This window comes from Bos taurus, chromosome 24 (assembly GCF_002263795.3).
Source record: "Bos taurus isolate L1 Dominette 01449 registration number 42190680 breed Hereford chromosome 24, ARS-UCD2.0, whole genome shotgun sequence".
Classification (NCBI taxonomy): Eukaryota; Metazoa; Chordata; class Mammalia; order Artiodactyla; family Bovidae; genus Bos; species Bos taurus.
Window position 1 is genome coordinate 7,131,504 of NC_037351.1, and position 13,878 is coordinate 7,145,381.

At 39.6% G+C, this 13,878-nt stretch overlaps 1 protein-coding gene across 4 annotated transcripts in view; it reads left to right on the top strand.

Annotated features, from left to right (window-relative positions):
- The window catches only part of RTTN (rotatin), a 118,371-nt gene that overhangs the window by 10,136 nt on the left and 94,357 nt on the right, over positions 1-13,878 (top strand). For all 4 annotated transcript variants that reach the window (XR_003032362.2, XM_005224039.5, XM_059880993.1 and 1 more), the window contains exons 8-11: positions 2,182-2,347; positions 4,454-4,632; positions 7,050-7,165; positions 10,391-10,561. Coding sequence is in view for 3 of the 4 variants with exons in the window: in XM_005224039.5 (XP_005224096.1) it covers positions 2,182-2,347; positions 4,454-4,632; positions 7,050-7,165; positions 10,391-10,561 (632 nt within the window). In the remaining variant the exon portion in view is untranslated. The remainder of the gene's footprint in view (positions 1-2,181; positions 2,348-4,453; positions 4,633-7,049; positions 7,166-10,390; positions 10,562-13,878) is intronic.

The window sequence follows — 13,878 nt, forward strand, 5'->3', positions numbered from 1 at the left end:
CTTAGCAGCAGCAGCAGCAGTAGAGGCCTCAGGCACGAGGGCGACCTGCTCGAGGAGCAGACTTCAGGCTGGAGTGAGTGAGGTGGTTAACCGGGCGCAGGTGCAGGAGGGGAAGGCGGGAGGTGGCCTGGGGCAGCGGGTACTGGGAGTTGCAGCTCTTGGTATGACTTTGTATTTTCTTTGAAGTGCAGTGAGAAGCTCTTGGAGAGTTGTTATTGTTCCTCCCTCCACACATGTCTTTGTTTTACCTAATTCTTTAAAAAAACTACGGTGAAACACACACCGCATAAACTCTGCCGTTATGAACATGCAGTTCGATGCCTGCATTGCATTCATGCTGTTGTCCCCTCCTCACCATCATGTGTTTCCAGGCCTTTTTCTTCATCCTAAACGGAGACTCTGTAAGCACAGCAGAATCCCCATTTCCCCTTCCCTCTGCAACCCCAGTAATCTCTAATCTATTTTCTGGCTGGGTTCTTCATTTAAGTGGGATCGTATAATATTTGGCTGATTTCATTTAGTTTAGTGTTTTCAGGGTTCATCCATGTTGTCAGAACTTTATTCACTTTTATGACCTAATAATATTTTATTGTATGTACACACCACATTTTATTTATTCATTCATCTGTGGATGGATGTGGGGTTTGTTCCCAGCTTCTGACTATTGAGTAATGCTCTAGTGAACATTGGCATATCTGTTCAAGTCCTTGTTTTCAGTTCTTCTGGGTGTATACCCAAGAATAGACATACTGGGTCATGTGCTAATTCTGTTTATCTCTGTGTGTGTGTGCATGCTCAGTCATGTCTGAGTCTTTGCTACCCTATGGACTGTAGCCAGCCAGGCTCCTCTGTTCATGGGATTTTCCAGGCAAGTGTACTGGAGTAGGTAGCCATTCCCTTCTCCAGGGGATCTTTGACCCAGGGATCAAATCTGTCTCCTGCGTTAACAGGCAGATTCTTTACTGCTGAGCCACCCGGGAAGCCCTTAGTTTTCTGAAGAACCACCAAAATATTTTCCACAGTGGCTGTACAATTTTACATTCCCACCAGCAGTGTATGAGGCTTCCAGTTTCTCCACAGCCTCTCCAACACTTTTTTATTTTTAATCATAATCATCTTAGTAGGAGTGAGGTGGTATCTCATTGTGGTTTTGATTTGTATTTCCCTAATGATTATTAATTAATGACTAGTGATTCTCTCGGAGAAGGCAATGGCACCCCACTCCAGTACTCTTGCCTGGAAAATCCCATGGATGGAGGAGCCTGGTAGGCTGCAGTCCATGGGGTCGCTACGAGTCGGACACGACTGAGCGACTTCACTTTCACTTTTCACTTTCACACATTGGAGAAGGAAATGGCAACCCGCTCCAGTATTCTTGCCTGGAGAATCCCAGGGACGGGGGAGCCTGGTGGGCCGCCGTCAATGGGGTCACACAGAGTCGGACACGACTGAAGCGACTTAGCAGCAGCAGCAGCAGCAGCAGTGATTCTCTAGTGACTTTTCATGTACTTATTGGCCACTGATAGATTTTTAGAGAAATGTCCATCAAAGTTTTTTGCTCATTTTTAAGTTGGGATATTTGACTTTTTTTATTGTGAGTTTTGGGAGTTATTTATATATCCTGGATATTAAATCCTTAGGAGGTGTTTGACTTGCGAATATTTTATCCCATTCTGTAGGTTGTTGCTTTGTTGATAATGTCCTTTGATGCATGAAAGTTTTAAGTTTTGATGAAGTCCAGTTTATCTCTGTTTTCTTTGGTTGTTTGTGTTTTTGCTGTCTTATCTAAAAATTCGTTACAAATCCAAGGTCATGAGGATTCACCCCTATGTTTTCTGCTAAAGAGCTTTATGGTTTTAACTCATATTTTGGTTATTGATTCATTTTGAGTTCATTTTTGCACATGGTTTGAGGTATGGTCTCTAAGAGGGCTTTAAGCAGGAGAGTAGATGGTTTGGTTTCTGATGTTGTAGGTGAACGGTGCTGGCTAGAAGGTTCTGTGTAATCAGGTCAGTTTTATATGAACTTCATGTGCTAAGGGAGCACTGCATAAAAGTTTGACCTTCACTTTTACCTCAGAGAAGCATTTCTACTATTTTCATTTTTTTTTTTAAATGACAAAAAGCTCATAATCAATCGTTTGTGTATACCAGGGAGTAATTTTATTCTTTTCCCCCTCAGATGCCGTGTCCCAGAACTCTTCCCTGTCTTACTGTCCTGATGCCAGGGCGGCTCCGCATTCCCAGAACCCGTCTCCCGGAAGCAGCAGCCCGCGGCCCTCCGTGGTGGGGCGCACGGGCCAGCGGCCCCGGGGGGACGGCCAGGACTGGGACGCCGTGTCCTCCAGGTGACCGGGGCCGAGGGAGCTCGAGCGCGTGTGTCAGTGCTAGAGGGAGATCGCCTTTCTCTTCTGTCTTATCTTTTGATAAGACAGGTGTTATCAAAACACATTAACTCAGGTGTTGGCCTTGTGTTAACCAGTGGCTTTCATACTTTTTTGACCATGACCTCCAGTAAGAAATAAGTATTATACTGCAACCCAGCACTCGGAGCACAGACATATACCCCGAGTGTGTGTGTGCGCGTGTGTATGCGTGTGTGCCCCTGTGTCTGTACACCAAAACAAAATGTTCACAGAACTCTTCTCTGATTTTGCATGTTACAGAGTGAATTGCATTATTTGTTCATTTCTATTTCATCAAGAAAATGATGATTCTGACCCACTGAATGTTTGTAGCAGCCACAAATGAACTGTGATCTAGTTTAAGAGCATAGTTTTTAAATGTTGGATACATCTTGATAACATTTTAATTAAACCTACTTCTGGGTTTCATTTAATTGTAATTTAAATGTATTGTTGTTTACTGTTAAAAGGAATGATTGGAGAATTAAAACAAAGTCCCCTTCAAGGTGCAGAGTCCATGGTGTTTATGGTGTTTTATTTGTTTGTACAAAGAAAGATTTTTGCACATCGTTTCCTTAAAGGAACTGGCACGGTGTTTGTGTGTTACCTCATCCTTAGGCTACAAGCATCTTAAAAACCTCTTAGTCTTTTCCTTAGGTTCGTTCCACTGAATGCTCCCTGAGACCAGCACTTGTGTGTCGGCCTGGCTCTTTTCTCCTGACATGACTAGTGTGGCTGCTCCAGGCTAACGCCCACTCACATTTGCTATGTTCTTGGTGTCACCTCAAGGGCTTCACGTGCTTTGTTTCCTGTGGTGTCCCCATAAGAGCCCTGTGATACGACTGGAATGATTATTATCATCATTTTATAGACAAACGTGAGGCTGGGAGGGCTGGGGGCCAACCCCAGTTTGCACGGTTGGCGGAGTGCAGCGCAGGGGCGGGGCAGTGCGGCCCGAGGCGTGCTCCTCTGCTGACAGCGCGGCTGCTGTTGATCAGCGTGCTTTTCCTCCTCAGCTCGTTCTGAGCTGTAACTAGTGTTTTAAATTTTCACTCCAGAGGGAACTTCCGTCCAGGCCCTTTCAGAGTTAGAGAGAAGCCCAGCTCGTTTCCATGTTTCAGGATGCTTGGTATATTGGAATTGAAGGAATGACAACGTGTATTAAATTGTACAAGTTCAGTAGCGTCAGTGCATCTCTGTGATTCAGCTTCAGCTGTGTGTAACATCAAAAGTCAACATTTTGGGGTGCTTTGTAAACATGATGTTTCAGGCCTATCTATGGCACTTTGATCCCCACCCCACCCTGTATACCCAAGGTAAAAATTTTTTTTTTTAATAAAGAAAGCTAAGAAAGATGGGATGTTCCACTTTTGGGTACATTTTCAAAATCGTATGATGTTGACTGTACTAAATAAAGTAATCCATTTCTCATCATGTTTTTCTGGCATTTTCTTGCATTCTTCAGTTGCTAACATTGGCTTACTTCAAACATTTGGTGAAAATCACAGAAAGTCTAGGGAGCCATATGAACTATTTAGTTTTTGCCTTTATAAGGGTTCAGGATGGGGAGCACATGTATACCTGTGATGGATTCATTTTGATATTTGGCAAAACTAATACAATTATGTAAAGTTTAAAAATAAAATAAAATTTAAAAAATAATAATAAAAAAAATAAAAACTCTGTAAACAAACAAACAAAAAGTTACGGAAGAACTTTGCTATGAATCTGTTTGCTTTCCTTTAGAGATGGATGGGTTTTCAGTGTTTATGTCTATTACAGGAATGTTGACATGTTTGGAGAATATCAATTTGAAGAACAAAATATAAATGCATTCTTGGTTTCGCTTACAATTTTGAGCCATTTTTATGGAATTTAATCTCATAAACTTGTCAAGGTTTCTAGCAGTCTGACCACAGTTGTTCCATGGAACCGTATAGTCCAGCCCAGTACGAGGCTTCTGAATAAGCCAGACAGCAGCCGTGCAGTAGTCTGTCTGCGGGCGGTTTCCCCACCCCAGGGTCGTGATTGTCCTTGCTTACTTTACAGTGGGAGTAGCAGCCACGCTCACGTCAGCTCGCGGGCCTCTGCCCCCTCGCCTCTGGACCTGGCGCCCGTGGACCTGCCGGAGCTGGCAGAGGACGCGCTGGAGCTGCAGCTGCAGCAGCTGAGCCTGCCCCAGCTCTGCGTCTCCCTCCTGGAGGCCGCCGCGCCCCTCCTGAGGACAGGTCGGTGGGCCTTGGAGCCGGAGCTCGTCTGTACACTTTGTGTTTGTTTCTGTCTGTTTTCTAGGACTCTCATTTTCCTCTTTTTCACCTTCTGTCTTAACGATCTTTAAAAATCTGTATTTACTTAGTAAGTTCACATTACTGAGGACTTAGTAAGGGCTTTATTCTCTCTCAGTTAAATGTGGATGTCATGGAGCACTGTTCAGATAGAGTGTCCCTTTTCACTTCTGGCCTTTTATGGCACAGACGTCCGCTTGTGTGTGGCTATTTTAAAGGTAAGCAGTGAGAAAAAAAACAACACAAGTGCAGTGAGTTAGAGAAGATGGACTGGCATGAAGAGACCAAAAGAAACACTTCTTGGCTTTAGCTTTTTAGAGATTTTTTGAGTTGCTTCCAGTTGTTCGCTCTTCCCACTCAGTTTTGACTTGAGTGATAAGTGAAAGTGAAAGTTGCTCAGTTGTGTCTGACTCTTTGTGACCCCCATGGGTTATATAGTCCATGGAATTCTCCAGGCTGGAATACTGGAGTGGGTAGCCTATCCCTTCTCCAGTGGATCTTCCCGACTCAGGAATCGAACTGGGGTCTCCTGCATTGCAGGCGGATTCTTTATCAACTGAGCTATGAGGGAAGCCTGAGTGATGGGGACATGTTTAAAACCAAAACAGCCCCAACACTGGATTGTACCTTTGCAGTAATATTGTCCTCTTAAAAAACAAACCAGAGTTCAGAAAACCCAGACCTTCTGGAATGACATTTCCTCACCACTGTGCTGGAAGTTTGTGCAGATGTCCTGCAGTGAACTCTGGGAAGTGGCTGTGATCTTCCTGGAGAAAGAATAGTGTGGCCAGTGTCCAGGGCAGTCCCGCAGTCAGTCAGGTTACCATGCACCGAGGCCCAGCTGTGCTCAGCTGCTGGACAGGGTCTGGTGCACGTTATTCCACGTGCTCCTCACACCAGCCTATTTGGTTCACCCCTCAGTGGTAGTTACTGCTCTTCTCCCTGTTTTACAACAAGGAAGCTGAGGTTTAGAGTGCTTTAGAAACTCACCCAAAGTCAGACAGCAAAGAACGGAGACTTGAACTTCAGTTCTGAGACCAAAATCCATGTACTTAGCACTTTGCAAGGTAAAGGAACATTTGCAATCTCCTTGGTATTTGTATTCTCTAAGTATATACATTTTAAGTAATTGATAAACTTGTCAAAATATAAACACAAGATAAATTTTGCTTTGGTTTATACTGGCTGAATGATAAGTGTATCCCATGCTAATGGTTCTGTAAGTCCTGTGGCTATTTTTTGCTTGCTTGGAAGTGATGTGGAAGAGGCAGGAGGTAAGTGTGTATTTGGGAACATTAACAGTTTTTATTCTGAGAACAGTATACCTTAACTTCTTACTGATTGGAGAACTCCGCTTTGGGAGTGAGGAGAACAGATTGATTCATTTACTAATAAAGTGACGTGAAGGAAGATCTGAGCTTCTTCAGCATCAAGTGTGTATGTTTGGCTGCATGGTGTACTGAGGAGAACAGTTTTAGATTTAATGGTTTTGCATTTAACCTTTTCTTAATTTGCTGTAGAAAGTCAGATTGATAATTATAAAGCTGTATCATGGTACATAAAATTTTCTAAATGTTCTCTTGCCCTTTGGTAAAGGCACATTATTGCTTAATTTGTAATTGTTCAAAGTAATAAGAGATTTCTAAGAGAATTTGCTCCAGCTGTTCCAATGAAGCAATTAATCTGGACCCTCATGATCCAGTAGTTTGTTTTACTCTCATTCGTTAGAAATTGACCTTTGGTATGTGGGGCAGGAAAGTCCAGATTGAATACTCACCTCACCTAGGATTATGGGTGGTGGAATTTCTTTGTTGTTCTGTCTCTGTGGAGAAGGAGGCTGCCCAGGTGGGTTGACAGCACCCTTTCTTCTGGAATGTTTTTAGAGTTTAAGGTGAGTGTAGGTTTCCCAAACTCCTGTGTGGGAAACTACTAATTCATGACAAGACTTAAACCTCCTACTAAGTGGGGAATTCATTAGACCATATCTTCTCAACTGACCTGTGCCTTGTCAACATATTACATGTAACGTGGATGGTCTCTGAATTTGAAAACTTACTTTACTCTGTCTCACAGTGCTTCTAGTTATATTGTTATTCTCTTCCTGGCTGTCTTTCCTACTTATGAGCACATTTGATTTTTTGGTGGCTGAATAGTGTTATGATTGAAACAGAAGCCTAATAGTGACTGTATACTGTGGCTTCCCTAGTCATCTCTCTTTTAACAGTTCTAAAGACATCAAAAAATAAGAAGAGAAATAGGAATTTGGGGGGCATTAGTTAACCAGAGGATTGAGCAGTATGCTATTCACCTTTACCCGGAAGTTAACTTTTTTCCCTTCTCTCTCCTGTTTGTATTCCCAGGTAGTAGACAGATGATAATAAGAGTTCTGGAGTTGCTCGCAGAAGTTGTGGTGCTTATTGGTGAAGCGATTTCAGCACATCTGTGGGATGACAGCAGTCTTTTTGCAATAGATATGGTGAGACTCAAGGTTTTCCTTGCAGCGTGGGTAATAACATCAGTCTTTTGTTTTATCTTGGTCCTTTCAAGCTGGCTTCATTGTCTCATTAGCCTTTGAAATCTTTCTTTGTTTTAGATGCAATAGATCCCAGGCTTATTTTGCACTGTGTCTGGAATCGGCTATTTCTTCAGAGATTCTAGTTACTTTTAATGCGTGCGTCCATGTAATGGAAACCATATCATATTTTACACTTCCCATATATCATAAATCATTTGCTTTTTTATATCTTTTATTTTCAAATTATCATCTGATGAGCTTGCTTTTCTGGGCAGAACTGGTGTTCTGTTTTTCTATTAATGTAAATTTGTAACTTATGCCTCACTTTTCCTTTTTTTTTTTCCTTCGTCAGAGAATTGGAAGTAAAATTTATTAGTCATAAAAATATATATTGCTTCCTAGAGTTACCATTTTTTCCTCTTTATGTTATTTTGACCTACCTAGATCTGTCTACATTTTATTAAACTTTGCTGTAGGCTGCTTGAAATCCTTGTGCATAGACGTTAAAATAGGAAAACAAAATCCTGATGTTTACTTTATACCAGTATCTATGTGTGAAGAACTCCCCCAATTTTTTTATATACACAAATCTCTTGAGAAGAAGAAGGATTTAAATCTTTTACAATAGGTTTAATAAATTGTTTCATGTCCTTCAATTTCCTTGTTTATAAAATAGGGATTATAGTTCTTAATCTTAGTTTTCTGATAGTTCTTAAGGTTATCCCACTATTTTGTAGTACTTTTAGAAGATTTTCACATATTGAAGATTTTCAACAAGTGAGTTTTTCCTGAGAAGTGTGAAGAATGTTTTATCAGTTGCTTCTTAAAATAGCTTGAATTTCTTGGCCAGAACATTTATCTGTAAAAGTTAGTCATTCACTTTTAACTTTTGGCTGCTGATCTTTTATGATTCAATGAATTATTTTTACTTTAAAGGTTAAATCTGATGTACAAGAGCCAATTGGTATGTTAGAAATGTTAAATAAAACAGTACTGCTTGAAATTATATTTGATCTACTTATTTAAAAGGAAAAAAATGCTCCCTAGGAAAAAAAATCTCATTCCTTTGGGCTATATATTAATAGAAGCAGACAATTAAGTAGAATTTCTTAATGTCCTTACTTTTGCAAAGTTTAAAAAGAAAACAGAGATATTTTTGTTGTGTCATTAAAGGAACAAAATAAAAAATTTGAGCAGTTCAGTAATTGAATACCTGAAGATGTGTAATAAATTCTCTAAAGCTTTCCAAATATTGCTAATAACACTCATGAAATTCCATAACTCAGTTTGTGTAAGCATAGTCGAAGAAATTTTTTTCTCTATAAATTGAAAATTTTTATTTCATTTGAAACAAAATATTTTCACTGAAATTGTTATATTTTGTTAAAATTAAAAATTTATTGATAAGTGTTTGTAAACGTTAGAAGACCTGAAGGATGTCATCTCTCCTCTGCCTCCCTAGGAAGTTGTGTTTATTTTCCCTTATTTGCCTGGTAAGTTAGGCTCACGGAGTGAGGCTCTCCTCCCCGTGCCAGCTGACTCCAGACTCCTGGGGCTGCTTCTCGTCAACTTCTGCCCTTTTCCTCTCTGTCACTGCTGTCACTCAATGTCATGAAAAGCAGTCTTTGCTCCTTAATTACTCATGCCTTGTAAATTCCCGCCTGACCTGCTGTGAGCTGGTGACTTAGATTTCCTGGTTTGTTAGAAGAGTTGCTGGTTGAAGTTCAAGTGCAATTGCGAGGATTGTGAAAGATTCTAGAGAGAGGGGCTTGGTATCCAGTAAGGGCTCAAGAAGGGTAACTGAACCAAAGTTTATGTCTGTTTAATTTATTAAGTTGAAAAAGATTGACTTAAAACCTAAAATCCAACTTCAGGTTTTGCTTGATATTTGTATTATTCAGACCACAAAGACTTCATTCATGTTGCGTCTTTACTCTCTATTACACATTTCATCAATAGACAGTTATCACTTTATCGAATTCTTTTGTTCTGAATTATTCATTATTTATACCTTAGAGATTTTGTTCATATTTCAGTACACTAATTTTTTTAATTGAAGTGTAGTTAATATACAGTATTGTTCGAATCTTTGCTACACAGCAAAGTAATTCTGTTATACACATGTATACTTTCTTTTTTTCAATAATCTTTTCCATTATGGCTTATCACAGGATATTTAATATAGTTCCCTGTGCTGTACACCAAAACCTTGTTGTTTATGCATTCTAAATGTAATAGTTTGCATCTGCCAAGCCCAGACTCTCATTCCATCCCTTTTCTTCCTCGCTTCCCCTTGACAAGCACAAGTCTGTTCTCTTGTCTGTGCGTCTGTTTCTGTCTTGTAGGTAGGTTTTTTTTGGTGCCATATTTTAGATTTATCGAATGATCCATGTAACAGGTTTACTTTATATAAATAATTTTTCATTTTAGTTTTCACATCTTTTCCGTGGAAAGTTGAGATGAGAACCACAGTGGTTTTTTTCTTCTCCCGTCTCCTAATGCTGTCTTTTTAGCAGGACGTTTATAGATGCACGTTGTTACGATTTGCCAGTCTTGTCTAACGAATTTTACCTTTCTCTTCATACTTTATGCATACCTTTCAGTTTAAAAGATACAACTACTATTGGAGTCGTAAGCTATCTAGAAATTAATGATGGTGGAACATTTGCTCTGAATTGGCCTTGTTACCTGAAGAGAGATTATATAATTTAATATTTCATTTTTTTAAAATTATTTGTCTCTGCCTGTTTCATGTCTTAAGTAAATTTGGGATCCCTTTGAGGGCAGAGATCATATCTCTAAAACTAGTGCCTTTTCCCCCACAATCTTACCACTGTGTTCAGGAGACAATAAGTCCAGTAAGTTACTGGATGAGAGGTTTATATGTAATGTTCAAAGTTGGAACAATCAAGCACAAGAAACTAGGAGGAATTTATGGTCCCTTAAGGTTTTATATTTTATTTATTATTAGAGTTCATCATGTTAATTTCTTAAAACTTGTAGATTTTAAACAATTTAGGTGTGCTGCTTATTCTCGCCTACTATTAAAAGAATCTTGTTTATTTTTACCGGGAGGAATACATTTGAGTTATTTAATGATAACATTTTATGTCATTCTCCATGACGTTTGCATACTGGCCCCTGCAGTTGACTGTGGTCCCCTGATTGGTGTTTAAATGTTTGCAGAAAGAGAAGCTGCTCGTGGTGTTGGCGTCCCTTGGAGACACCGTGTGCTACCATAAAAGCTGTGTCAGTCTGGAGCAGCCGGAGGCGCTGGTCGTGCACCACAGGATGGCCTTTGTCAGCATCTCGCTGTTTGCTGTCCGGCTCCTGCAGACGCTGCTCCCTGTGGAAAAGGTAAGGCGGGTAGTGTGGCTTATTTGTAGTTTACCGGGTGTTACGGTCCCTGTTGTAATTCCTTCTGGTCATTTCACAGTGTACAGAGATTTTATTGGAAATGCAGAAGTTGAGAAATGGCTAATTTTAACATATTTGACTAGTTTTGACCAGTTGACAGAAAAAAGCACTCATTTTGTAAAGTTCTTTTTTTTTTTTTTTTTAGGGTGATTTTTAAAAATTCTTGTGAAGCATGTTTAGAAAAGTCCATTCTTACTAAGTGACTAGTTGTTGTTGTTCAGTCACTAAGTCGTGTCTGACTGCAGCCGCGTGGACTGTAGCACGCCAGGCTTCCCTGTCCTTCACCGTCTCCCAGAGTTTGCTCAGATTCATGTCCACTGAGTCGGTGATGCTGTCTATCCATCTCATCCTCTGCTGCCCCCTTTTCCTTTTGCCTTCATTCTAAGTGACTATATCTCTATTTAAAAAGTAACCACCCCCCCAAAACATGAGGTAGAGCACGGCCAGCATTTCACTGCCCCCTCCTGTCCTTTATCTCTCCTGCCCTCGCCCCCACCCCCAGCTAAACTCCTTTCTGACATCTGTCACCATAGAAGACTTTGTCTGTTTTTGAACTTTATATAAATAGGCTTACAAAGTGTTTACTCGCTCAAGATGTTTTTTTGAGATTCATCCTTGTTGTTGCTTGTAGCAGGTTGTTAATTTTTATCACAAAATACTTCTCCATTATGTGACTGTATGTTAAATGTGATTTTAATCAGCGTGACTGTTTCTTTTAAGTCCCCTTATTGACTGTACTTTTAATTGGAGGATATATCTCTGCATTTGAATGTTAGTAGTAAAAATATCTCAGATGACTCATATGCAAGTGTTGTGCAGTGGACTTAACTGCAGAAAGAAGGGTGTCGCATCATGCTTAGCTGAAGGTATGGGAGAAGTTAATGTAGCTAAAGAACTGTTTCCTGTGTCTTTTGTTGTCCTTTGTTAATACGTACTTTCCCTTTTGGTTCCTAGAATCTGCAGAGCATGTAGTCTAAACTCCATTTAATAACACATATGCAATATATGTAATATATTATCAGGCCATCTGGGAAAATCAAAAGAAAACATCAAACTTCAAATATAGTATTTTGCTTTAGGGAAAAGTAACATCATTTCTGTTGATTTTAATTTTCAACTTTTATTCATTAGTCATTATATTTCTGAAAAGCATACCACTCTGTTAAAGAGTGATAATTTTCCAAGGCATTTGTTGTTGTTTAGTCACTCAGTCACGTCTGATTCTTTGTGATCCCATGGACTACAGCATGCCAGGCTTCCCTGTCCTTCGCCATTTTCTGGAGTTTGCTCAAACTTATGTCCATTGAGTCAGGGATGCCTTTCAGCCGTCTCTGTTACCCCCTTCACCTCCTGTCGTCAGTCTTTCCCAGGATCAGGGTCTTTTCCAGTGAGTTGGTTCTTTGCATCAGGTGGCCAAAGTATTGGGGCTTCAGCTTCAGCATCAGTCCTTCCAATGAATATTCAGGGTTGATTTCCTTTAGGATGGACTGGTTTGTTCTCCTTGCAATCCAAGGGACTCTCAAGAGTCTTTTCCAGCACCACAGTTCATAAGTGTCAATTCTTCAGCACTCAGCCTTCTTTATGGTCAACATTCACATCTGTACATGACTACTGGAAAAGTCTTAGCTTTGATTGTATGTACCTTTGTCGGCAAAATGATGTCTCTGCTTTTTAATATGGTGTCTAGGTTTGTCATAACTTTTCTTCCAAGGAGCAAGCATCTTTTAATTTAATAAATTCCAAAGCATAAACATAATTTGAAGGATTTTAGTCATAAAAGACTGGAATTGTATTTAAAATATAGGTGTCTCACTTTACATAATAATATCATATAACTGAAAACTTAGTAGTGCTACAATAACTTATTAGGTATTACCAGATTCAACATTCTATATGTTGAATGTTGTTGGAAAAGTTACTTGTTAGTTGTACCATAGAGCTTAATTTTTGCTTTTTTGATTATAGATGTTTTTCATCTATATGCTTATTAATTAAAATACAAATCAGTAATTTATTTTATTTGAATAGAATAATATAAAGTCAACTCTCCATGACTTTTTTTTTTTCTTCAGATACTTACTTTTCTTGTTTTTGAAGGCAAATCAATATCTGCAATTTTTGGTAGCTCTTTTAAAAATATAGCTTGGAACTTCATTAGAGCAGTAAATGGGTCAATGAAGAGATTATAATAAAAGTATCAGCTTATAGATGGTTATAATTGCTTTGAGAACTTTAAAGTGAAATTTAAACAAAACTGCTCTTCTATTGCTGTTAAAATTGTCCTTTAATTGATAAAAATACAAGGTTTTGCTGCCCTCTGCCTGTTGCTAGCCCACCAGAAACTGAACTTGAATCTGAACTCTGAAACTTTCTACACTGAAAGTAGCTTTTAAATATTTGAGTTGCCACTTACCAAATGTGTAATTGGAAGTTGGAAAACGATAGTATGACTCTATGTAAGGATTTCCTGAATTTGAAAATTTTGACAGAATGCCCTGGAAGACCTTTTTTGAAATTGATAATTGCTGGTTTTTAGATGAATTTGGAGAATATCCACTTAGAGGTTAAAAGGAGGCATTGGTAATCTTATGAAAAATGCTATGCTTGGTTAGATCCAATTGGTGAAAAAAATGCTGCTGACTCTTCTTTACCTAGTGGTGGTGATGGCACTCCACTGAAGGAAACAAATGCTGCTGACTCTTCTTTACCTAGTGGTGGTGATGGCACTCCACTGAAGTATCTCCACTTTTAGTCCCGCCTCACTGACACGTGACTAAGGCTTGGAGGACCACCGTCTTCAGCCTGGGGTGTAAACTGTGACGGAGCCTCTGGCCCTTGCGAGGATTAAATGTACGCCCTTCCCTTGGTGCTCTGAGTTCCTGAGATGAATTTCAGATGTGGGAATGTAGAATGAAAATGTCAGAATTCCTGAGTGATGGATGAGAAGAGGAAAGAGAGGAAATTAATATTTATTGAGTGGGATATACCACATTTTCTACTTGTTTAATCCTCACGTCAGCTATTTATATTTTTGTGCCTAAAGTCAGAGAAAGCGCTTTTAAACTAGAACACAGCGTCTTTGGAGTTGATCCACTAGGATTTACTATCTCAGCGCAGTGCCCACCTCACTCAGTCTTTTTTGCTAATTCCTCTCTGTCTTCCTAACCTCTTAAAGAGGCAGAATCCCAAGACTGGCTATGCCCCTCATGAAATGTCATCCCATTTTGAGTCTTTAAATGCCATTTTTTGGGGGACAC